The sequence below is a fragment of the Thamnophis elegans genome, chromosome 2 (genome assembly GCF_009769535.1).
Source record: "Thamnophis elegans isolate rThaEle1 chromosome 2, rThaEle1.pri, whole genome shotgun sequence".
NCBI classification, from domain to species: Eukaryota; Metazoa; Chordata; class Lepidosauria; order Squamata; family Colubridae; genus Thamnophis; species Thamnophis elegans.
In genome coordinates this window covers 134,031,376-134,058,975 of record NC_045542.1, presented here as the reverse complement: position 1 = coordinate 134,058,975, position 27,600 = coordinate 134,031,376, and the positions used below count along the sequence as shown (strand labels likewise).

The 27,600-nt window shown below is 40.5% G+C and overlaps 1 protein-coding gene across 1 annotated transcript in view; it reads left to right on the top strand.

Annotated features, from left to right (window-relative positions):
- Positions 1 to 3,987: 3,987 nt before the first annotated feature.
- Positions 3,988 to 27,600, top strand: part of TAFA1 (TAFA chemokine like family member 1) — a 440,952-nt gene continuing 417,339 nt past the window's right edge. Inside the window, exon 1 of the mRNA XM_032239113.1 lies at positions 3,988 to 4,108. Coding sequence (XP_032095004.1) covers positions 3,988 to 4,108 — 121 coding nt within the window. The remainder of the gene's footprint in view (positions 4,109 to 27,600) is intronic.

Below are 27,600 nucleotides of genomic sequence, written 5' to 3'. Positions count from 1 at the left end.
AAAATTGCCAACATTTACACTGACCAGTTTTTAATCATTTGTAATCATGTAGCCATTTGGGGGACAAGGTGGAAGGTGGCCAGTGTGAAGAAAAAGAGGACTGGTACCTGGATCTGGTTATTGTGTCAACTTATAAAGTCAGAGAGTTACTGGTTTCATTTAGCCACGTTCCTTTGATAGGATGCTCCAAAACCTCTTGCTTTCCCTCTGATGAAGTGGAAATAACACCACAATCATCCTTCTGTCTCTCTGCAAAGTGGCACAGGACCCCTGGTGATATGAAGGAAGGGGGTGTTGTGTATTTCTCCCGGGGGGGGGGGATCGGTAGCCACCCTCAAATGCCAAGTGTGCTCTCTAGGGAAAAAGCTGAGGACTCCGTTTTGCACATTCCTTTCCCCGATGACTAATTGGGTTACCTCTCTTTTCCCCCCTCCCTCCCCCCCCCACTTTCCCTCGTTGCCTGGTCACATTTCGAACTGCCGAGGCTTTCCTGCCCATGCTCAGCCTGCTTCCCCTGGGTTTCCCCCTCCCTTCTCTCTGATGCTGCGGGGAGGAGGGAGAACCCCCTGGCTGCTGGCTGGCTGGCTGGCTGGCTGGTTGGCACACACCGACTGGCAGAGATGCTCAACCCTGCCCGTCTTTAAAAGGCAGCTTCGGCGGGTGTGGGAAGGCAGGAGAGTTGAGCAGGTGAGGCAATTGGGGGCTGCTGGTTACCGTCAGGGGGTCGTGTCCCTTTAAGAGAGGCGAGACTTTCAACCGAACCGGGGATATATAATAAAACAGACGATCGGCACCGGGTATTGCCAGGCTGCGCTTTAGAGCCTAACTGTACATCTATCTATCTGCTTTCACTCCGGCGCGGAGTACCTTGGAGAGCGAAGGATTTGAGCGAGCCGGTCTGCCATTCCACAGCCACCGAAGTGTCCGGGAAGCCACGCATTATCTCCAGATCGCTCCAAAAGATCTCCTCAAGCAGAAAGGCGACGCTCGGGAGATTGATTTAAAGGTGAAATGACGGGGGGTTTCCGTCCCACCAACCTTGGCTACTTTTACGACCGCCTGTGAGAGACCGGGAGCAGAGAAGAGCCAGCTTGGATGTCTCTCTAACAGTTGGACGGAGGAGTCCGGCCAGCGAGACCGTGGTGGGGCGGCGGAGAGAGAGAGAGAGAGAAAGAGAGAGAGGGAAAGAGAGAGAGAGGCGCCGACCAGCCCATCCGAGACGCCTGGGGTTGCCTTTGGTCTTCAGGAGAAGACATCCCGACGGAGGAGAGAGAGAGAAAAGACCATTCTTTTGCTTGCCCCGGAGGGCCGAAGTGGATTTCTATCGCCCCCCATTCCTTCCACCCCGACACTGTGGTCCATCCAAATGGATTTGAAAAAGTGTTAACATCTTTCCAATGTATGCGCCCAGAGCGCTCTGCTTTGGCTTGCAGTACTCAGGTAAGGCAGCCTTTCCGAGACTTCAGAGGCAGCCGAGCGCAAGCCAGGGAGTGGGAGGGAGAGCTTCCTCCGCCCCGTAGCTTGCCAGGGTTTCGGTGGGGTTAGAAGAAAACAAGAATCCGGCAGGTTTTTGGGAGCAGCAGAGGGTGGGAGGAGGCGAAGCATTGCTCAGGAAAGGCGAAGAACGGGGGCGATTTCCAGAAAATAAAAGTTCATTCAAATTATGACCCCCCCCCCTCTCATCTCAAGATGAAAGGCTGAAATTGGAGGCACATAAAGGGGACAGGGATTTAAAATAATGTCTTCCTTGCGGTTGAAAGATCATACTAAGGTGAGGGAGGGGTTCGTAAGCTCTTTATTATGTTCCTCTGACCACCTCTTTTTCCTTCTTCTTTTGCTCACTGCTTAGTTGATGAATAATAGTAATAATAATAATAAAGTTCAAGTTGAATTAGAGCACTTGACGATGGAAGTCTCAGCTGAGGCTCATCCTTTTCTTCTTTAATGTTTGTTGATGTCATAAGTGAACCCCTCCCTTGCAAAGCGGGGAGGGGGAGGAGGAGGAAGACTGCTCTCTAAATCGATCTGGTTCTGCATGGGTTTCGGATGTATGAGGACTGTAGGATCGCAGGAATGCTTTGTTCTGGGTGTGGGGTGGGGGAGTAAAGAAGGAAGCAGAGAGAGAGGGACTTTCATTTGGAGTGAAGTGAAAGTCAGTCAGAGAGAAAGAAAAAAAGAAAGGAAGAGCAAGAGCTGTGAAGCTATGAAGTAAACTGCTGTTTACTTGGGCAAGTATCTTAGATAAGGAAGAGAAGGTGATTTAAATGGCAGCTGCTGGAGGCAATCCTTTCTTACCATTTTGCAACATTCAGCGTCTCCTTTAAAAAGTTCGACTTGATCTGTCCTCTTTCCGACCAACAGCCTTTTACAGATATCACTGTTGGGCGATGCTGAAAAATAATTGCAAAAAGAGTTACATCTTGGCTTGACATTGACACGCTGCAGTGGATCAGATCTTTTCCGCTTAACCAAAACAGAAGGGAGATTCTTTCTCCCCCCCCCCACTCCTTTCTCATTTTTAGCCTTAGTCTTAATTGCCTCCAAATTAACCCTGAGAATCGAAGGAGGTTTCTTGGAGTCTGGAAGTCTTTTCTCACCCTCGTCTTCAAAATAAACCCCGATACTCTGCTGATTGGGCTATTAGAAAGAAAATGCCATCCTGCCATTGGCTGAGGAAGGACTGTGCCTGTGGTTTGATTAATTTGGCAATGTGAAAAGCAACAGAAGGAGTTGCTCCAAACGCTGGACAGTGCACGGAATAGCCAACACTTGGCAGGCATCAAAAGCATTGCAGAGAGGCTGTGAACTTTATGCACACACACACACACACACACACACACACACACACACACACACACTTTCACATAGAGGTCATCTGAACCATACAACCATTGATACAACAGAAATGAAATGACATACCAGGCCCTGACAAAGAAGGATCTTCCATTTTTTTGGGGGGTGGGGGGGTTGGGATAAGTGTGTCTTCCCAATATTCATTCAGACTAATGTTCTTTTCTATTAGTTGTCCAAGGGCAGACAAATGAGGTTTTTTGTTAGGTGAATTTAGATAAAATACAAGGTTGGAGAAAGGTGGCAGCTTTGCTTTGCTTTTTTTTTTTAATGGGGGAAGGAAGCATATGTTTCTGAGAAACCGTTCCTTTGCTTGGCAGACCAGATGATAATAAAAATTTAATGGCTTGAGAGTTGAGCCTGATGCAGTTAAGTATGATACTGAATGGTATCAGAATTCCCAGACTGGCCGGGGAGATTATAAGCAAAAACTTTCAGCCGTACAGCCAGTATTTTTATGAAGCTTTGAGATGGTACTTTGATGTATGTAAATGGAAGAGTTAGTGCTATAATAAGCAATCCTCAATAGCAAAAAGGATACGTTGTAAGAGTGATGCTCCCGTTTCCTGTTCAACAGAATGTAACAGGGAGAAAATAGGATCAAATGTGCCCCTTGTGCTTCTTCTTGCTGCTGTGTGGAATAACTCTTGAAAACGAGAGTTATCCTTTCAGACAGTTGACTGTCAACTGTGCATAAACCAAAGGAAATGCTAGTGTCACTTATAGTGGACGACTGAAAACCCAGAGGTATAAACTACTGCAAAAGTATAAATGGCATGGTTTAAAATAAATAAATAAATAAACAGCAAAGCATGAATGTCTAATCTTCTGCCTTCAAATGTGCCCTCCGGAAGACCAGCACATTAGTGTGACTTTTGTAATTCAAGCCAAACTCATCAAGCTGCAGCTTGGCTTCCACTAGCCCTGGGCTTCTTTTACAAATAAATTTCATTTATGCTCCTGAATTATTTAAAGTTGGTGTAGAAGCAGGTCTCAAGGTCTCTTGAATATGCTCTTTGATATATGAAAGCCACAGCCCGGATAAAAGATGGGGAAGGACTAATAGACCTGAAAGGAACTAGAAGGCAATCCTGCTTGGTGGGAATGCTAACTCTTCCCTTCCCTTCCCTTCAGAGGATGGCCATGGTCTCTGCAATGTCCTGGGTCCTGTATTTGTGGATAAGTGCCTGTGCTGTACTGCTCTGTCAAGGCTCCCTTCAGCAAACCTTCCAGCAGCATCAGCATCTGCCCAGACCAGGTAAGATTATTCACAATGGATACTGCCAGAGATGCCAGAATAGGCCTGTGAGAATGGATTATGTGCAATCAGCTCACATTTAAAAATCTGATAATGTAGGCAACTCAATGTTTGCTTGTCTGGAAGGGAAGTACAACACTTGTTTAGGTTGTGTATTTGTGTTTTTCTTTTTCTCTCGCTCTCTGACTTCTTTTCCCCACTTTACATTGTGGGTAACTGTGGGTAACTCATATCGTTCCCAATTCAGTCTTTGCTTAATGCACTGGGATATATGTGGGGATGGATAGAAAATCAACCTTATTAAAACTCACAAGTTACAGAGCTTAAGGTATAGATTTTATTGGCTGGGGAGTGGGCAACTGAGGCATTAGATTCATGTATTAAAAACAAAGGACCACTGCCTAAATTGTGGGTATGGGAAAGGTAGGAAAAACCAAGGAGAAAGCAATATCTTTCCCAGTGGGCATATTTTAACACCTTAGAGGACCTGTCAGAAAAAAAATCAGACAAAATATAAGCATATATTATACATGATATGCATATTCTTATTCCTATTTGTATACCCATTGTACCATTTGGATTTACACTGTGGCAAGTGAGTCTATAGTTGCAGCTTTTGGCGATCCTTTGCTTTCATTCCCATGCTGTAAAAATATTTGTTCTCCCAAAATGATGGCACGGAGTGTGAACAACAGTGACCCATTGCCTGAATTTGTCACAGATGGTGATTTATGGTCATTCAATGAGAAGTATTTCTAAAGATGCTTGGAGGTTGAAGGAAGGAAAAGGATATTTGTGTTGGAAATAGAAATTGATTAAGGTAAGATTGAGTTTAAGGCATTTCATTACAACACTATTCCTCAAGTGAGGATCAGGCTATGCAATATTTCAAGGCTGACGGTTTGTTTTGGACTTGCTTCATGGCTTATGATTCAGGAAATCATCAATCGTAATGATCAATTATGAACTATAGAAGGCTACTCTATTGGAAATTTGGCTTTGGTTTAGGAAGACAAAATGATGGTGGTGGGGTTTGTTTGTTTTGGGCTTTGTTGTTCCAAGATGAAATGATGTGAAACCATTCTAAAATGTACTCTCAAAGATCAGATCTAAATGTGTGAGAATGGATGGATGAAAGCATGGGTTCATACAATGTGGGCTGAGAAAATAATGTAGGATTCAACTTCAGACTTCACTGAATCTCTGATCCAAGATGGAATAGTCTGGTAAAGAATGACTAACAATAATGAATAAGGACAATAGAAAAATGATTGATTGAAGACTTTTCCTAGATAACCCAAAAATGACAAGTGGCACTAAAGCACCCATTTTCTCTATTGAAACATTACTAGTACATCCATAATTTTAATAGATGAGAAAATAATAATGGATTGCATTTGATGTATTCTGTTTTAACCTTTAAACATTGATTGTTTATGTACGACTTTCTTCCTTTAATGATTAAAATAACAATTATTAGAAGGTGAACTGTTTAGATGGAAGAACATTAAAAGAAGTATACCAAATGCCTAGAGATACAGAAAAGTGCTCTCTGTTATATGACATTGATGATGACACAATGGATTAGCAAGTCCATACATTTAAAAAAAACAGTGAAAAGGAAAATGGGATCTCATTTTTGCACAATCGGGTAAAACAAGTGACATGATGAGACAGAGAGAGGGGAAAAAATGAGGGATAGATATTCCTGTGGCTTGGAGTATTTCCCTAAGCTTGAAAAATTGCCTCCTTTATTGAAGTAGAAGAGAATGGCATAGAATGCATACAGAATGTTGAAGAAATGGGAAATATGACATGCCTTTCGCAGGGGCTGTGATATAGATAGAGTGAAGATTTTACAACTGTCTCATCACCTGCTTAGGAACAGCAGAGCTGCTCCTCTTGTGAGAGTTCAAAGCAGTCAGCCTGCACCCTACATGAGTAAGATTGATGGTGTTCTGATCCAAGGCAACCAATTTCAGTCTCTCAAGAAATAATCCACTACTCTGACAGATGAGTGGAATTTGACAGAAATGCTCACGGTGGTTTCACATTGCTACAAGTCTGCAGAGGGCAAGGCCCCAAGGAACCTCTAGAAAGACACAGCTGCACTTTTTTTTTTTGAGAAGGTTCTGTTGGCATAATGTGGAAATTGTGCACACGGACACATACACATTGATGATCTAACTGGATAATGCATATGGGAGATATACCCAGCAAAGAATGAAAATATGCTAATGATGAAAACGAACAGTGGTTTTTAACATATTCAGCTTGGTCTCCAAGCGTTTGCTATTTTTCAGACAGATATTATTAGGAATTCATCATTTACTCTGAGTTAGCCACTTTGACTTAGCCACTGTTTAAGGAAGATTGAAACACTGAAACAAGGGGGGTGGGGAGGAATTAAAAATCAGACCAGTTGGATAAATACATAATTTTTCTAATGTGGGACTGTTGTTTTATGACACTTCACTATTTTTAATAGAACAAAACCAGCCATAATTGATTGTCAACTATATCTCCTCCTCCATCATCATGAGCTACAATATTTCATTGCTAGTTTATAATCTTTGTCTGGGTCCCTAATTTATAAGAGGCAAGAGCCTTTCTAAACAATCAAATTTGGGAGTAGAACTATCAAAGCGCAAAGAAATAGAAAAAGACAACTTGTCTTCTGCATCCTTGCCTCTGTAAATTAAAGACCAGTGTATAGCATGTTAAATATTCTCAAATGTAAACAACTTCTATTGTTCTTGAACTGAACTGCAAGTGGGATTCATAAACATGGGTTAACTGTTTTTTAAAAAAAAACAAAAACAAACAAACCCTGAAAGGTTAGTATAGCAAAATTGGAGCACAATGTTCAGTTGTTTTAATTAAATTGTATTGGCACAAGACATGTAGGGCATGCTTGATAGTTTCTACTTCTGTTCTCAAAAAACAAGCTTAGATGAGGGATTTTCATGATGAAACACCTGCTGTTTCAATTCCATGGCTCCCCTGTAGTGGTTTTGTTTGTCCTCTTTAGCACCTGGCTTTCTGTTGGATCTATCCAACCTTTCTCTTCAATCCTGAATCCATTGAATTGGAAACAAAAAAGTACTTAAAGGGAATATAAAAAAAAGAAGAAATGGGAAGGGTCACCACAGGCCTCGTTTTCTTGGTTTGCTTAGAAGGTGCTAGCTTCAAATATCTGTAATGCAGTTTTGATGTACAACATCTGCTGCAAATAGTAGGAATTAATCTTTTTGCTTTCATTTTGTTACCAATGTGAAAACGACAACATGACAGTTAATTACTAGTCCCAGCACTTGCAGCCTTTTCTTGCACAGTACATTCACTCATGGGTACCTGACGTTTACCCATTTTGCTTGATTTTCTGAGTTCACAGAACATACTGACATTCCAAGAAATCATACAAACTGCTTTCAGAATATACAGGCTTAGCTAAAATGTCTTTTTAGTGCCAAGTTAAAAAAAAAGTGGCTAGACTGGCTTCTTGTTTTAAAAGTAGGAGACTTCTATCACAGCTTCCCCTGTTCTACAAAATTCCTTAGGAATGTATGGAGATTCTCAGTCATCCAGATCGTGGTTGTCCCAAAGGAGAAACTTCTTCTGCTTTTCTTGGATGAGAAGCAAAACATCTTCAAAGAAAAATAAGAAACTCCAGTTGCCTCTTGAAAAAGCACCTTTGGTACAAGGTGGCTATTATTATAAGGTTACTTCATTTGCAGAACAACATCTTGAGTATTTAGATCAGGGGTGTCAATCTAGATTTCTTCAAGTTCTCCTCCCTGGGTCGGCCAGGGTGGGGGAAATGGAATGGGTGCCTCCTGCAGTATTTTGCTGGCCAAAATGGGCTGTGGAGGGCTCTGCACAGTCCTCCTGCAGCCTGTTTTGGCTGCCAGATGGTGCAGGAGGCTGTCCACACCAAAAATGGGCCACCGGGGGGTGGGGGGACACAAACACACGCGCCCTCCCGCACACTATTTCAGCTGCTAGAGGCACTGCGTGCCAGTCCTTTGCTATTTCCAGGCCAGCCCCATGGGCCAGATTTAAGCACCCCACAGGCCAGATCCCCTGACTTAGATACAATGGTTTGCTGTGCTTTTTTATGAATTGTAATGGTTCAAGGTTCTTTATTTGTCAGGCACAACTGAAATCTGCTACGCTTGTTCTGGTAAGTGCAATAAAATGTCTGTTTTGGGGTAGGGATGTAAAACTGTACAAGGGGAGAACAACTATGGTCACCCAAAAGCCTTTTAATCTATACAGGGGGACATACAGGAAATAGATGATGTCACCAATATCTGTGTAAAACAACAGAACAAGCCAGAATCAGCTATCCAAATATCCAAAAGCATTAGAAGCACAGAGGAAATTAGAAGTACAAGCACAAGGAATGTAAAGGAAAACATCAATGTACTAGTTACTGAATTAATAAACAAGAGCAGCCTTTTCCAAGCCAGAGCTTTCAAAATGTCCTGAAATATAATTCTCATTATCCATAGTTAACTTGGTAGGAGATAACAAGATTTGTAGTTCAGTATACGTGGATGCTAATATATTGTGGAATGCCAAGCTAGAAGAATAAATTACTTTTTAATTTTTCGCTTTAACCCCTGGTAGAATGAAAGAGCAACAGTGGAATAATTATAATAATTTACCTTAGAGTTGAGGATTGTTTTTTTTACTTAAGGTTGTTAACCTTTTGGTTTCAAAATTATGGAGCAGGGAGAGGCAACAAGTAGATGGGATTGAGTTTTTCTATTAGAAACTTCACTGTACATAACATATAATGAGGGAGACATTTTCATTGCAGAGGAATTGGATGATAGGAATACTACTACTAATTCTCTTTTTTTTGGTACTCTCTGCCCATTGTAGGGGGAATAAAACAGGGTGAAAAGATGGGCCTTTTTGGTACTCAACATGATGAGCTTGAATGAGCCTAGCATTCTTAAATTGTGATCCACTACATAGTATAAACTCACTGGAGAAGAGCCTAATGCTGGGAAAGATTGAGGGCAAAAGAAGAAGGAGACAACAGAGAATGGGTGGCTGGATGGAGTCACTGAAGCAGTTGGCATGAGTTTAATGGACTCCGGAGGATGGTAGAGGACAGGAAGGCCTGGAGGAACATTGTCCATGGGGTCACGATGGGTCGGACATAATTTCGCAACTAACAACAACAAACGTAGTATAAAACCCACAGCCAGGAGCATGAAACTCTCTTGTTCTTATTTGCTCATCTTGGAGAGGCAGCATTAATTTTACATCCATTTAGTGTGCATGCGGTTTGCACTTGACCTGAAAACTCGCAGAATATGAAAGTCTGCCCTAAAAGTGAAGGCCTTAAGTGCCCAGCTCGTTCTTTCTGGTGCCTTGTCATGTGCAATGTGAGATGCCTTTTCTGGCCCTCTCCCACACTGACACATCATGCTTGGCTTTCTTCAAGTGCAAATTTGGAAGCCTGGGTGATTCAACCAGAGCCTTTCAGCACTCAGAGCCTGTTTGTGTATTTGCTGTCATTACTACAAGAAGGCATTGCTTTGATTCTTCAGGCCTCAGGAAAATTACAAACTGACAAATACATCCCTCAAAGGCGAGACCCGCATTCTCTGCTAGGGTTGTTTCAGATGCTTGCCTTTAATTATTAGCTTGTATAGACTTACCATGAGTGAAAAAGGTATCTTTTCCACTTAAGAATAAATGATTATTTTTGTCATTCCTCTTCTTGCTGTTGTAGCAAACAGATTTTTTTTTAAAAAAATACATTTTCATTTCTTGTCCGTCACAAATCGCTAAGAGCAAGGTTTTGCCTCTTCCTGGAATTTTATTTTTATTTTTCACTAGCTTCAGAGCAGTGGTAAAAAAAAATTACTACCTGTTCTGTGGCATGGCTTGGGGAAGGATACTGCAAAATCTCCATTCTCTCCCCACTCCTGGGGAAGATACTGCAAAATCTCCATTCCCTCCCCACTCCAGGGGAGGATAGTGCAAAATCCCCATTCCCTCCCCACTCCTGGGAGGAAGGATATTGCAGAATCTCCATTCCCACCCCACTCTGGGGCCAGCCAGAGGTGGTATTTGCTGGTTCTTCGAACTACTAAAAATCTCTGCTATCATTTCTCCAGAACCTGTCAGAACCTGCTGAATTTCACCCCTGCTTCAGAGGCACTAAACAGAGCTGTTCTGTATTGCTAAACTTTATTTAGGAATTAAATAATGTGTGGGGAACTCATCCTGTTTCTTTGGGCAGGTAATTGCGATTTGGAATACAGCATACATTGGTATTATGATTTTTTTCCCCTAAAAAATAAATCTTGTCCTGTTGAAAAATTTTGGCTATTAATGGAGGTGAATTAAGTTACTAAGCAATAGAACAATTCATTGCAGTCCATGGACAAAGAAGTAGGTTGCATGATTTGGAATATTCCTTCTAAAATAAAAGGAAGAAGGAAGTATGTCCATTCATTCTCTATAAATGAATGTTTTATGTCTACCAAACAACATTCATGTGCTACTGACCTCCTTTTTCAGTCTTCTATTGTTGTAATATCTCTACCTCACTTCTTTCTCGTATTTGTAGCTTCTAAAGAGAGGAAATTGAAAATTTGCAGAGGCGTCTGCCTATCAGAAACAGCTCAGCAGCAATTGTAAACTCAGTTTTATTATATTGTCTCTAGAATCATACAATAAAGAAGGAGGTCTAACTGGAAATGTAACTGAATCCCAATACCAGGAGTTTAGGAATAGCTTTCCTAAAAGGTTAAAGATAAAATCTTTTATACTTTTGCATGGAAGTCCAATGAACATCGGTATACTATATTCCTAATAACTCTTTTAATTAAGATAATACTTTTATATTAAGGGAATCTCATCAACCTAACTAGATTCAATGTTCCCAAACTTAGAATAAATTTAGTGATGATACCAGGAGTGGGTTCCAGCTTCTGCTACTGCCAGTTCGCTCAGGGACCCGCTTTGGGCATGCACATTCGCAGTAGTAAAAAAAAAAATTCTGCACACACACAGAAGCAAAAAACAAGGTAGCACCACCATAGGCACTGCTAATAGAACTGGTTTAGGGGCATGGCAGACCAAATTACTACCTACTCCGCCGAACCAGTCTGAACCAGTCTGAACCGGTAGGAATCCACCTCTGGATGATACACTTCTCTCTTCCTCCCCATTCTTTCCATTAAATTTAACAGGGCAACTATAGTTTTAAAGCTTGTTGAAAATCCGAATCAAACTAGAATCAGGAAAGTGTTTCTTCACACTGATACAAAACAAACAGGTCACACAATTATCTCTCTTTAGATAGATACACTATTATCTGTCTTTTATATGCAGATAAGAGCTGTAATTGTGCAGAAACATTAACGGTTTAAACATGGGATATCTTTTAGAACTTGTAAAGGATTGGCATTTCAAATATTAATAAGTGTGTCAGATTACTATAATTATAGCAGACAGTATGATACACATAGGACAGGGGTGTCAAACTTGTGGTGTCACATCGTCACATGATGTATCACGACTTTTCCCCCTTTGCTAAACTGGGGGTGGGCGTGGCCAACATGTGACTCATCCGGCCTGCGAGCCGCAAGCTTAACAACCCCTGACATAGGAGATCTCTCAAGGAAGGGGACTTACCTAAGAGCCAAGGTGGCGCAGTGGTTAAATGCAGCACTGCAGGCTACTGCTAGATCAGCAGGTCAGTGGTTCAAATCCCACTGGCTCAGGGTTGACTCAGCCTTCCATCCTTCCGAGGTGGGTAAAATGAGGACCCAGATTGTTGGGGGCAATATGCTGACTCTCTGTAAACCGCTTAGAGAGGCCTGAAAGGCCTATGAAGCGGTATATAAGTCTACTGCTATTGCTATTGCTATTGCTATTACCTTCTCAAAGAACCCAAAGTACAGTCTTATATAGTGAAATTCTCTTATTCCTTCTGGGCCGGTATTAGTCTTACTTGAAGATAAAGTGGTTTCTGGATTTGCAAGTTGAGCTCAAAAGGAACTGCACAAGTTAATTATGCATAAAGGAGGGCCAGACCTTCATGCTCAACTCACAATATCAATAAGAGCTGTGTTGGCACAGTGCTTAGAATGCAGTATTGCAGGCTCACTGCCCACTGCCAGGAGTTCGATCCTGACCAGCTCAAGGTGGACTCAGCCTTCCATCCTTCCGAGGTCAGTAAAATGAAGACCCAGATTGTTGGGGGCAATAAGCCAACTCTGTCAACTGCTTAGAGAGGGCTGTAAAGTGCTGTAAAGTAGTATATAAGTCTAAGTGCTATTGCTATTGCTATTTAGAGTCAGCCCAAGGATATGATATCTAGGGCAAAACCTTCAGGAACTTTGAGAGTACAGTATGGGATCCACCCAAATTTAATTACCTTTGAAACAATTTTAGTTGTCTTCTGGTGGCGCAGCCAAGGTGGCGCAGTGGCGCAGTGGTTAAATGCAGCACTGCAGGCTACTGCTAGATCAGCAGGTCAGCGGTTCAAATCTCACCGGCTCAGGGTTGACTCAGCCTTCCATCCTTCCGAGGTGGGTAAAATGAGGACCCAGATTGTTGGGGGCAATATGCTGACTCTCTGTAAACCGCTTAGAGAGACCTGAAAGGCCTATGAAGCGGTATATAAGTCTACTGCTATTGCTATTGCTATTGCTGTTGCTAAAGCAAATCACCAGCATGCATGGGGAATTAGACAGCTTGCTCTGTTTAGGTCACCATTCCTCCAGTCCTTAAATGCTTACTGAACCAAATGGAATCTTGTAATTGGCTCTAATTGTTTCTGCTGTAATGATGAAGATATCAATATATCAGGCTGTAAATTCCCCAGTTTTGTCCCCTTTAAATCCTTTTAGGCTGTATTAGAATAGTTGTTCAGATTTTGTTCTGCAACAATAGTGTCAGGCCTGCAGCCATCTTTTCTTTTGGATCTTTGGCCTGCCACACTTTCTATTATTCTACTATGCATTTTATATTGTGGAAAAATGGTAGGGGGGATTGTACGGAGTTAGATGCTGTGTAGCCATAACAAAATTCTTTCTAGAATGCCAAGGTCATCCTTTGTCTTTGCATCATTGCACCTGGCTGGAACTGGAGGGATGGAACTGCCAGCATGGCAGTGGAATATTGGCTCATGTGATGGACTTGTGGGTGTGGGGGCAAGATCTTGAATTTTCAGTTGGGTGGGGAAATTGGGAAGCCTTCAGATTCGGGTTTTCCAAGATGTGCCAACACGGCTCTCTTAATGCATTGGAACTTTGAGGAATGCTTTGCTTCAGACTCTGATTTACATTTGGATGCTATTTGGAACCCTGACAGATAGCTTGCTTTGTTGAATCATGTAGTGTACTCCACTCTTGCCTTGTTTAATTCTACTGCCTCTCCCACCTTCCATTCAGTATTCTGTAGCTGCTAAACAGGATTTCTTTTACATTTATGCCTCCTCAGGGTGCTTTCTTGTTTCTGAGACTTAACAAGGTTTCTCCAATCATGATGACCCCACCTTCTTGAGTCTCAGTCACCCTTGCTCTGCACTGCTGTTATAACTCACTGTATTGGTGGAATCCCTGCCACAATGTCATCTCAGATCTGAAATTCATGATGGGATACTGATGGAGGAAAGGGAGAACAACGCATTTATAGACCACAGAAAAGTAAAATGTTGATTAAAAACTATTGATCAGCAATAAATGGAAGTACTGGGCCAGTGGTGGGTTCCGTATCCCGTTGTAACTGGTACGGTTGCAACATGGCCCGGTGTCCACCACATGAATGTGCGCAGTGCACATGCATGTGCAGCACATGCACACATCCTTACCACATGTGATGCCTCCATGAGCCTCCGCGATGCTCCAGCTGCTCGGTGGAGCATCGCACAGGTGCCTTGTGCTCCATGCACATGCACGGAAGTACCAAAGACCTTAAATACAGGTAAGGAGCTCCAGGCAGGCACCGGTATGCCCGTATTGGGGCGTACCGCCTGCAATCCACCACTGTACTGGGCTGACTATAATGTTTTGATACAATAGGATATCCCTGACTGCTGAAACCCTGACAGGTTTTGTTTTTTACTATTTTTGAGAAGGGAACCATGTGAGAATTGCAATGGAAGGCCTAAAAGAGGGACGACCCTGAACAATCTTTCCACACTTTCTCCTCAAACCATAGTTCCACTCACATTTGTGTGATTTGCCCCATCTGCTTCATCTCCCTCAGTCTTCCAAAGATTTTAAAAGTTGGTTAGCAAATGTTCCCCACCCACCCTTGCACTTTAAGAGTAAAAAAGAAAGGAGGGGGGCATTTTCAGAACATTTTTCAAGATGTTATTTATTTATTTGTTCCCTTCATATTTCAAGATGTTATTTATTTGTTTATTTCCAAAATGTATTAGTCATCGTATAGCTGCAGATTAATAAAATGTATTAATCATGCTTAGAGTGTAATAGCACTGGAAAGAGCCAAAATGCACATTAAAAACTGGGCAAAACAGTAAATTAAAGTAATGTATTGACAATTGTAGATGACATCGTAGAACAGATACCAAAATTTAAGATTCTAGTAGAAGAATAGAAGATGTTTCTGCCTGCTCTAAGAATGCATTTTTTCTAAAATGTTTCTTCATTTTCAGAAATAATATGATCTAATATAATTTTAGTTCTTTTTGAATATTACATTTGGCCATGCATGTTTTCTTTTTCATTATGTTTTTTTTTAAATTGGCTGATTGACAAGTTTCTACAGCATCTGTAAGTTTCCTAAAGATGTAACTTGGACATTTTTATACTCACTATTCATTAGATTCACATCCTGCCTTTCTTCTTAATAACATGTGGACTTCAACTCCCAGAATTCCTGAGCCAGGGTGACTGACTCAAGAATTCTGGGAGTTAAAGTCCACAATTCATAAAAAGGCCATCATCGCCTTCCCTTGTTTTAGAATGTCAAGGCACAGTACTTTCCACTCTTTCCCCCCTTTTCTCCCTATAACAACAATCTTCTCCGGTAAATACATCTAAAATTGAACTGCCTTCAAATCAACCTGTGACCCTCCTAGACGGAGAATGAATGTGAACACGGTTCACGCTGGTTCTAATCCAACACTATTATCCATTACATTACACTGGGTGAGCAGATTTTTTTTACTGATAACAATCCAAGATTTTATAGGGCTTTCCTCTTTTCTCTTAGTTGTTATAGCAAATGTAAACTTTACAGAAAAATGGAATGAAATTATTTGTTTGAACAAATTAAAATTATTACTTGACTCTCAGATACTTTCTGTTTAATTATTGTGGGTTTGATGTGGCTTTTGAGCAGGTTCAGTTTCTGTACTTGTATTTCATTCTTGGAATTTATATTTGTTAGCCTCATTTGAATTCCGCATCTTAAAAATGTCTGATGTAACCAGAGAAATTATTTGGGATAGTCCATTTGTCCACCTACTTATTCTATTCAGGTTTTGTCTATCTGAGTGGTCCTTTATCTCTCTTGTTTCATTAGAATGAATCTCATTTTGTTACAGGTCAGGTTTTCTAGAATCTGTGACCTCAACAAATAGTGGAGTATCACTATATCTTACCCAGAGTGCAGTTTATACACTAATATCTGCACTTTTCCAAAAGTAGAAAAAATGGTATTAAGGAAAATTGTGTCTAAAATTGCATTGCATTAGAGGAAATTGCTTTGCAATATATATATATTCAGAAAAAGTACATGTGTATGTTTTAAGGAGTATACATTACAAAAACCCTGCAAATGAAGAAACAGGAGGAAACCATTGGTGGGGCAATTTGAAATTGAATTTGGCAGAACTGTCCTTTTCTCTTAAGATGCTTGCGATAATATTATAAAACTTAATAGAAACTGATTTTGTGTTCTCTATAGGTATTTTTGTTGATTACAGGTGACACAAGTAATATTTATGTTGTAATAAGCATCTGAAAATGGGAAATAGAAATGTCAGAGTTTTACTCTTAACCAGTGCTCCACCCTCCAAAAAGTTCTGTTCTCAAATCTGTCTTTTTCTGTCCACTAATTCCACTGGTGGAATTAAATATTTTTTACTACGGGTTCTGTGGGCATGGCTTGGTGGCCGTGGCTTGGTGGGCATTGCAGGTAAAATCTCCCACCCCACTCCAGGGGAAGGATACTATAAAATCCCCATTTCTTCCTGATCAACTGGGACTCAGGAGTCAGAAAATAGATGGGGGCCGGAGCCAGTCAGAGATGGTATTTATCAGTTCTCCAAACAACTCCATACTACTCTCCAGAACTGGTCACAACCTGAATACCACCTTTGATTAATTCTCAGGACAATCAAGCACAATTATTCTTGCTTCTGAATCAATTTAATAAAGAATTATCTTTTTGTACATAGAGAAAGGGACCTCGAATGTTGAGATTTGAGTAAGAGGATAAGGTCATAATCCATAGGTTGTTGAACTAGATAGAAAGGGGCTACATCTTGTCTACAAGTTGAAATCCCTGCTAAATTGCTGCATTTCAGCAATATAAACATAGACATGCCAGAAAGTGTAACCTTTCTCAAAATAAAAAAAGGCTGTATTGGGTTTGGGGTTTGATAATGTATATAGGTGGTATTTAGAGGTTGCAGTGGCTCAGTGGCTAAGACACTGAACTTGTCAATTTGAAAGGTTGGTAGTTTGGCAGTTCGGCAGTTTGAATCCCTAGAGCCGTGTAACAGAGTGCGCTCATGTTACTTGTCCCAGCTTCTGCCAACGTAGCAGTTTGAAAGCATGTAAAAAATGCAAGTAGAAAAATAGAACCACTTTGGTGCACCTTTGGCATTTAGTCATGCCGGCCATATGACCAGGGAGATGTCTTTGGAGAGCACTGGTCCTTTGGCTTTGAAACGGAGATGAGCACTGCCCCCTAGAGTTGGGAACAACTAGCACATAGTATGTGAGAGGGGAACCTTTACCTTTATAGGTGGTACTTCTGCTTTTGGACTGATCTGAAGGAACTTGTCTAGGTGAACCACCCCTTTGATGTAGAGATCACCTTAGCCATTGCATTTTGGAAATCTCAGGGAATGATGCTAACAGCCCTGAATTGAGAATTCAGCTCTCATTTCAAAGTTCCACATTGTCCTTTCCACCAGCAGGACCAAATAAAACTTTTATTGGGTATGATGGTTGATGACAGTAAGATTAGCACTAAGAAGTGTGATGTGTCTTAGTTATTGATGAGAATAGAATAGAATAGAATAACAGAGTTGGAAGGGACCTTGGAGGTCTCCTAGTTCCAACCCCCTGCTTAGGCAGGAAACCGTACACCACTTCAGACAAATGCTTATCCAACATCTTCTTTAAAACTTCCAGTGTTGGAGCATTCACAACTTCTGGAGGCAAGTGGTTCCACTGATTAACTGTTCTAACTGTCTGGACATTTCTCCTCAGTTCTAAGTTTCTTCTCTCCTTGATTAGTTTCCACCCATTGCTTCTTGTCCAGGTGCTTTGGAGAATAGATTGAACCACTCTTCTTTATGGCAGCCCCTGAGATATCGGAATATTGCTGTCATATCACACCCTGATAGAGTATCTTGACCAGGGGTGGATTCCTGCCAGTTCTAACCTCTTCTATAGAAGAGGTTTCACAAATGTACAGTGCAATTTAGAACCGGTACCAGCTCCCTCCCCCTGCCCGTTCACACATCATGAAGATGAAGAGCGAGAGCAGGAATTCTGGGAGTTGAAGTCCACAAGTCTTAAAGCTGTCAAGTTTGAACACCCCTGAGTTTTTTTTTCTAAAGGGTTAGGGGTACAAGGGTCTTGTAACTTGACAGCTTTAAGACTTGCGCGCTTCAAATGCCAGAGTTTCTGAGCCAACATTTTGGTTGATAAGCAAGAGCATTGTTAAGTGAGTTTCACCATACTTTACAAGTTGGCCACGCCCACCCAGTCACACAGCTGGCAAGCCACTCCCACCCGGTCACATGGCCGGCAAGCCACTCCCACAAAGCAGGCCACACCTACAGAAGAGGTTCTAAAAAAATTTGAAACCCACCACTGGTCTTGACCTACTTCTGAGGAAACACATGAAAAAACCTGGTCCTTTAGATATCCTGAATGCCACCCATTTCGGCTTGCGTAGGTAATAATTCTCACTTCAAATTGCTCATGTTATTAACCAGTCTTTCTGAGCTGTAGAATGTGTTGAATGATTTGGATAATCCCCAAGTTCTTCCTCAACTATAAAATGTGTTCTAATTAAGTTTTGAACAGCCAGGTGGAGCTGTGACTTTCAGCTCATTCCTATCAATTCACACTTTCCTATTGCCTCTGCAGTCACTTCAGACAAAGGATTTTAAAATGTGCTTTGTTTCCTTCATGTGTTGGAACGCTGTCTTTTCTTGAGTAAGAATAATTACTGGTTCCAAGAAAATGCCCAAACAGATATTAATCCCAAAAGATGATCCATTAAAAAAAAGTCCTAAACATTGTTTAGATTTTTATTTTTTCTTTGTATTTCTGACTTCTTTCCTGCCTATTCTCCCCAAATCATTTCTGTATTCTGTGAGGAATAGGAAGTAGATATGGATCAAATAAAAACTTACAATTAATTTTTAATGGATTGAAATGTTTTGATGAGATAGGGGCAAAATTTTATAAGGAGCTGAGTACACTTATGGAGTAAAAAAAAATTAATGAACGCTACCATCTGTTTCTCCCTCAAAAACAATTAATGAATTCCTTTTAAAAAATAAACACGTACACATACAGTATACACCAGAGGCGGGTTACTAATTTTTTTACTATCGGTTCGGGCGCGCTCACACACGCACTCATACACAATGCTTCTGCTCATGTGGGTAGGTGGGTGGAGCCTCCCGCTGCCGCTACTAGCAGTTCTGCTGATCTGGGTCAAACTGGCAGCAACCCACATCTGATATACACTCACACACGTTCCTGTCTTTTTAATTAAGTTATATCACAATAAATTGAAAATTTCACTTCAGTATTTTTCTTCACTGTGGTGAAATGTCCCCTGGATAAAAATATATATATCAAAGTTTAACATCATGCCAGATTTATTTGTTTTCCTTGCTTTATCAAAAGCATATTACTGTATAGAATTGAGCCTTTGTATTGCAATTGTATGTGGTGCAAAATAGACTTAAATGAGGGAGAAATTTCACATTTTTGTGGGAAGATCAGGACTTCCTAATGGTGGTAGCATTAAAACAGCGTATAGTTATTGGAGGGGAAAAAATAGGATGAATTATCTTATCATGATTCCTTATCTGATATGTAACTGAAATGTGTAAATCAGGGAGGCCGCAGACAATTGGTAAGCAGTACAAGGAAAGTGAGAATATCCAAATATTGGATATCTGATAAGTCACAAATGCAAGAATGCTTATCATCCACGAGAATTTCTCTGAAGTTCTCTTCCCTTCAGAAATAATTTCTTAACCACATTTGCTTTCATGCTTAAAACTAATAGGGAAAATGCCAGCGAATACCCGTCAGTATTTCTAACAGATCCATTGAATACCAAAGTGCTGTTAGAAATATTTCCAAGGATATCAAGGAGATTTTCCCTCCCACTCACCATTTTTCATCAAGAGACAGACTTTAAAAGATACATGGTTAGTGTTAAAGCTATGTGACATTGAAAAAGATCTCAGGAATCTGGGGGATAGATTAATGGCACGAACTAGAAAGAAGCCATATTCAAACAATCTACCTTCCTGTAGATGAGCAGTTTGTCATACTCAAAAAAGGAGCACATACACTTTCCCTCTGAATTCGTCGGGAATTCGATGTTCAAATTAAGAGACCAGGTCTAGGCTGAATCAATGGGAAGCTACTTCTCAGTCATCTGACAGAGTTTTAAACATGTTTCAGAAATGAAGTGAAATATTTTTGTAAGAATTAGAATGACTGAAGCTTAGCTTTCCTCAGAAATCCTTATTATGAGGCTTTTTAAAGATAATCCAAATAGTTCCCTTTGTAAAATGCCCATTAACATTCTGTTTGTTTGTTTGTTTGTTTATCTATATATCTATTTATTTGACAACTTTGGAGACTGCCAATCTCATTTTCAGAGCTATCTGTCAATAGTGAAGCATTGGCAGCTGCATGCCTCTTCATTTCAACTTGTCATTAGAGTAGACGAGGGGAGAGGAAGTGTTGTTTACAAATGGGTTAGTTGGAGAAGAAACTTGAAGTCATGAGAGCCTGGAAACTTTTCAAGGAGGGATCAACAGGTGTGAAGAAGAGGGCAGATGGTTCCCATAATAAAGAGAACTTGTTTGCATGGTCTACATCAGGAGTGCCAAACTGGATGCCAGTGGGCCAGATGCATCACATGCAGGCCATGCCCACCCCAGCGTCACAAAGGCAAAAAAGCCACGCTACGTCATTTGATCACAATGTGATGCCACATTGTGAACCCATGGTCTACATGGATTCTGGAGGTTGGACTGAGAACTTAATTGTTTAATACTGTGAACTGTTGCCTGAGAAAATCAGAGTTAGTTTTACTTTGCCATTATCATGCTATGTATTCAACATGTATTTCAGAAAATACATGATCTTGGACTTTTATTTGGATACTCAAGCTGGATGTTAACACTATCATTACAGTAGGGCTACCAAGTTTGATGTTCCAAAAATTCAGACAATTACTAAATGGCAACAAAGAATAGCAAAACTGGAAAGGATCTTGGAGGTCTTCTAGTCTAGTCTTGCTCAAGCAGGAAAACCTACACCATTTCAGACAAATGGTTGTTCAATCTCTACTTAAAGGGAGCATCCATAACTTCTAGAGGCAAGCCATTCCACTGATTAATTGTCCTAACTGTCAGGAATTCTTTTTCTTATTTCTAGGTTGGTTCTCTGCTTGATTAGTTTCCATCAATTACTTCTTGTCCTGCGTTCAAGTGCTTTGCAGAATAGGTTGATCCCCGTCTTCTCAACATCTTTTTTTATATAAGAAAGTTCCTGTATTTCTTTTATATCAATTAATAAGGATTTTGATTACTGCAAACCCAATCTGCTAGTCCTAATTACGATTATTATTAATTATGTGCTACTAAATCAGTGTTGACTCTTAGTCACCACATAGGTTTTCTCCAGGGTGGTATGTTCCCCAGTCTGTACCTTCGGTCTTCTAATGTTGCACCCTTTGCTGCCGTAACTCACCTGTCTACTGATCATCCCTTTTTCTTTCTTTCCATCTTTTACAGCATTAAAGACTTCTCAAGAGACCTTGGTCTTTGCCTAATATGTCCAAAATATAATACTTTGAGTCTGGCCATTTGTGCCTCAAATGAGAACTCTGGATTGATTTCCTCTCTGAAGCTTTAATTATACTGCATTCTAATTAGAGGGTATAGATGTGGGATGAATAATTTCTTAGCAACCATCCCAAAAGAAATATGGTAAGAGGAGGAAAATGTATTACTTCATTATCCCTTTAAATCTGACTTGCTAGACTTTAGGGGTTGGGGGACATTATATGTGTGTGTGTGTGTGTGTGTGTGTCTATCTGTCTGTCTGTCTGTCTGTCTGTCTGTCTGTCTATATATAGAGAGTCGAGGTGGTGCAGTGGTTAGAGTGCAGTATTGCAGCCTCTTCAGCTGACTGCTAAGCTGCAGTTCGGCGGTTCAAATCTCACCGGCTCAGGGTTGACTCAGCCTTCCATCCTTCCGAGGTGGGTACAATGAGGACCCAGACTGTGGGGGCGATATGCTGACTCTGTAAACTGCTTAGAGAGGGCTGAAAGCCCTATGAAGCAGTATATAAGTCTAACTGCTATTGATATATATATATGGATTTGTCTTTCTCTGACTGTGTATGTGTATGTGTATATGTTACATGAGTGTATATAAACTCAGAGTAGGCAACATTTTTGGACCTTGAGATGTTGAATTTAGAGACCATATGGTGGGCATATCCATAAAATGATGATGAGCATTCATAAAACACTCAATTACCAGGAACTAGCAAATTGCTGCTAATTAATATGATGTTGCAGGCTTCTGTTTTATTTTGCAGCTTCCTAATTCATATTATTTCATTACAATATTTTTCAAATAAGTTAGCTGAAACGCAGACATTGATAGGTGCCAATGAATTGCTTGGGGAAGATGGCTGCCTTAAAAAGCCAGGTTGCTTACTGCCTTTTTGCAAATGTAATAGACCAAACAAAAGATGCTCTATTCAAAAATAAATGCAAAGATCTAAGGGGGATCTCTGTTTCCCCCATGGGTCAAGGGAAAGGGAACCAAAAAGCAACAATGCAACGCTTTGCACGTCTTTATAGCAACACCTCCTGCTGTATTCAGTCAGGCTTCTTTCTAGATTTATGTGCTTAAAGGATCACCAAAATCCTTCTGATAAACCACTTTAGAAAGTGAGCCACTTCATAATATCATTTCTCCTCCTTGGCCTATTGAAGTGAATTACTTAATGTTTTGGGTTTGTTGGGTTTATGATCACTCACACTTTTGTCACTTCCCAGTTGGACTAGCACAGTGCACTCTACATGGCTACCCTTGAAGACCATCTAGAACCGTGATGGTGAACCTATGGCACGTGTGCCCAAAGTGGCACATGGACCCATGTCACCTGACACCTATGGCATTGTCTGTTCCTCTTCTGGGTTTTTGGCACACATGCCTGTGTGATGATCACCTGGCCTTTCTGTGTGTGGCAGTGCTGGAAACTGGAGGAGCCAGTAAGCAGAAGACTAGCTGGCCGGTGCTGAAAATTGGAAGTTCATTTTTGGGCACGTGCATGTACCCTGGAAGCTCCTCTTCCAAGTTGTGGGCTTGATGAGTGTGTGCATGCGCATGCTCCTTTTCGGCACTCTGTGCTGAAAAGGTTCACCATCACTTATCTAGAAGTTTCATTTGATACAGAATGCAGTGGCATGAGTAGTTATGGGAACAGCTTGATTTACCATATAACACCAGTACTCTACAAACTGCAGTGGTTGCTGATAGACTTCTGGGTAAGTTTCTAGTGCTGGCTGTTACCTATGAAGGCATGCATGGCATATGAATAGGACATTTGAAAGACCATCTTCTCCCAAGGACCATTCGCCAGTTACAGAGTATGTTCTAGATTTCCCTCTTTTGTAGCCAGGACTTTATGGGACCTAGGAGCCCTGGTGGCACAGTACTGAGAATAGAGTATTGCAGGCTAACTCTGCCCACAGACTGGAGTTCAATCCTGATGTGGCTCAAGGTTGACCCAGATATCAATCCTGTTCCAAAATTAATAAAATGAGGACCTAGGTTGTTGGGGGGCAATATGCTGACATGGTAAACCATCCAGAGAGTGCTTTAAAGCACTGTCAAGTGATATATAAGTCTAAGCGCTATTACTATTACTAGGAAGTGTGGCTTCTTGGTAGCTATTTTCAGGAATAATCTCTATATACCAAAGTCCCCTACTTTTCTCACCTTTAGAAAAGCCATTAAAACCTTCCTTCCCCCAAGTATTAAGGGCTGTTGACTGGAATCCCCTTCTAGTAGTTTATCATGGTGTTTGGTTATCATTTTATATTTTGTATGCTCATTTTGGCTTATTGTTTGCTTACATTGGGAGGCCTTATAAATCTAATAAACAAATATATTTGTTTCCCCCATTCCTCAGGCCTTTATTGCAGGCATTAAGCTCATCAGGTTTTGAATGTTTTGGTAGCCTTCTTTAGAACCCAGTTGCTAAAAAAATATTTAATTGCATTTAAAACTCTTGGAACAAAAGCCTGCTTTCAAATATAGTTTTCCTTCTGCCTTTCCCATCCAAACATTGCAAATGATTCCCACTGCTGAACAAATGGGGTTTAAATGCCATTTGCGAAGTTTTAAAATATACAAAAGCAATTATCCTTCCGCCATTATTGAATTAACCTTTGCAATTATCCAGTTGTGCTTGAATAAAACTGTAGTGATGTTTTGTGTGTGCGCGTGTGTGTTTAACCTTTTAGCTCTGCTTCTCCTTTGATCCTGCTCTGAGATTACAATGGTATCAATGCAACGGTATTACCATCCACTGAAGTAAATTTGTCCTGAGCACAGATAATTCAAACTGTTCTATTTGCTGCGGATCAAATGCATGGAAATAGCTTAAGAAATACTGTTTTCTTGAGCAACAAATGTGTTTCACTTTATGAAGTCTCAATATGTGTGGCTGCATAATATTTGATTATTACTTCAAAGCAAGCTCACTATTCAGGCATCATACAGTATGCCTGATCAATATATATTTTGCACCTGTGGAAAAGAAGTGTAGCAATTGCACTTTGACTTACATACCACTTTACAGTGTTTTACAACCCTCTCTAAGCAGTTTATAGAGTCAGCATATTGCCCCTAACAATCTGGGTCCTCATTTTACTGACCTCAGAAGGGTGGAAGGCTGAATTAACCTTGCGCCTGGTGAGATTTGAACTGCTGAACTGCTGGCAGCTGGCAGTCAACAGAAGTAGCCTGTAGTACTGCACTCTAACCACTGTGCCACTGTGGCTCACAGTGAGTGGTCTTAGGTGCTCTCTGAGCTTGCTTGTTTTTTTGCAGACATTTTATTACCCAAACTAGGTAACATCATCAGTGCTAGTAAGGAATGGGGTTTGCTCTCAGTTTATATTCTGAGAAGTGCAGGGAAGAAATCATGTATTGCATTGGCCCAGATGCATGGCTATCTAAACTCTTGCTCATTAGTTCGGCAGGCCTATGGTGTTGTTTCTATTTCCATTCAACAGGAGCCATGATGGCACAGTGGTTAAAATGCAGTATTGCAGGTTAATTCAACTCACTGCCAAGAGTTCAATCCTCACTGGCTCAAGGTTGACTCAGACTTTCATCCTTCCAGGTTTGATAAAATGAGGACCCAGATTATTGTGGGCAATATGCTGACTCTATAAACTACTTAGAGAGGTCTGTAAACCACTATGAAGTATATAAGTCTAAGTGCCATTGCTATTGCTAACTATAACCAATTTCATTGTATTTAAGTATAATGACAATAAAGATGATACTTATAGCTAGGGAAAAAGAGAACTTGCAACATTATCCTGAGTCCGGACTTTAGGTTGCACCTAACTAGTTTTCCACACAAGACCAGGGCAGATACCTGGTTACCATCTTTCCCAGTGACAAGGTAATTTGCATTTCTATTTAAATAACAATCGCCATTTAAAATTTTTCACCTACACATACAGATCATTATTTGCAAATCTGTATTCCTCTTTATTCGTTTTTTGCTAAGCTGTCTTCCTGGTTGAAACTCTTCAAGTCTCTTTATGCTAAGAAAAAGGGCTCCATCTGACAAAAGCTATCATCATCCACTTAAAACACGCAACTCTTTTTTATTAAAAACATTGTGTTAGGTTTTCACCTTCAGAGCAAAATGCTAGTTGTTTAAAGGGGAAAAATCTGTGTTTTTCAAAGCCCTGAAATGTCAGTCTTTTTAGTTCATTTCTTTGTCCCTTGAAGGATTTCTTTTCTTTTTCTCTTTATTTCTTTTTCTCTTTCTTTCTCTCTTTCTCCTTGCCAATGCATAAGGAAAGTTAACCCATATGGATCTAACTGTAGTCAATGCACAATTCTAGCGCCTGAAATCTGCCATCCTCCTTGATTTTCTGTCTGTGCCAATGACATAAAAGCTGGTGTAACGATGGATGGGAATAACTTGCCACAGTCAACATGCCATGGCCAACTCACTATGGCCAACTCATCAGAGTCAACTCGCTACAGGACAACTCCCCGCAGGACAATTCAACAGTTCAATTTAATTATTTAAAATAAATTTTAAAAAATATTTTATTTTTTGCCATTCTCCTTTGACATCCTTTCTTTAATCTTTCTATTCCACTGTTTCTTTAATATTAATGTAATTTTTATAACATGGCAAGTTGTCCTATAGTGAGTTGGCCATAGGGAGTTTTCTGTGATGACGAATTGGCGTAGACCTGATGCAATGTAGCTTTCTGTTCTCTCCAACTCTTCTCCTACCTTTTCATCTTCCTCTTTGTCTCTGTTGCCAATGGATCATTCGTAGTTGGGGAAAAAGCCTTCAACAGTAACAGCTTTGCCAATAAGAGGCAAGATAGTATTCAGCCATCTAAGAAACTATGATAGCAAGCAAAACCAATAGGACAGAATAAGACTGAGGGGATTAACACAGAAATTGATTAAGACATGATGCTTTGTTATGCCAAATCTATTTCTCCAATCTACCCTCACATTGTATACTGTAGCTTTTGGCAACTTGGTACCCATCAGACGTGTTAATCCATTGCAACCATGAATTTTGGGAGGTCTAGTTTCAATTTGCTGGAGTGTATCTTGGTAGATAGTTAGGGATGTTTTGACTCTAAAGCACATGTTATTGGTGAGCAGTGGATTTCTGAGATGTGAACCTTTCTGCTACATTTTAAAGATGAGCTTACACTTATAATTTGTAGCGTGTCATTTACCTTTCATGTATTTGGGAATATAGATGTTAGTCTGAATAATTTCAAACAAAGGAAGTGTCTTTTTTGCTTCTTAATAGATAATTGGACTGAATAAATACTTTTAGGAGGGGTCTCAAACTTTTGATACCATAACTCTATACTGGAATAATACCTTCATTTATTTAACTCTCACTCAGTTTAGTAATAAGCAAGAATCAAATATATAAGGTAAAGGTAAAGGTTCCCCTCACACATTTTTGCTAGTTATTCCCAACTCTAGGAGACGGTGCTCATCTCTGTTACAAAGCCAAAGAGCCAGCACTGTCCGAAGACATCGCCATGGTCATGTGGCCACTATGACTAAATGCCAAAGGTGCACGGAACGCTGTTACCTTCCCACGAAAGATGGTTTCTATGTTTTTACTTGCATTTTTACATGCTTTTGAACTGCTAGGTTGGCAGAAGCTGGGACAAGTAACGGGAGCTCACGCCGTTACGCGGTGCTAGGGATTCGAACCACTGAACTGCCAACCTTTCTGATTGACAAGCTCAGCATCTTAGCCACTGAGCCACTAGGTCCCTCATCAAATATGTAGTAACCTCTTATTAAAAGATAAGGTACTTTCAACTTCACAATTTCTGGACTTAAATTTATTTTTACCAGCACTATCAGTCAAAAGGTCATCGTTACCTTTTCTCTTAATACTCAGCAAAAGGATTTTCCATTTTGATAGGTGAGAAATTGTAAACAGTTAATAAAAACACCAAAGCTCACCAACACGTACACTTTTGTACGTGCTCCAGAGATAACAAATATACACCAGTCAGCATGAAACCAACCACTAGTCACTCACAACATGGCTTAAACCTTGTTAGGTAACTTTAGACTTATTTCTAGTTTTCCCAGGCAGAGGAGAACAAATTTTAAGTTACTGCCCACTTTGTCTGCCAAAACCTAATTATTATTGTTATTGTCTGACAAATCATTATTATTGTCTGCCAAAACATGATTGCTATTATTTCCTAAATTA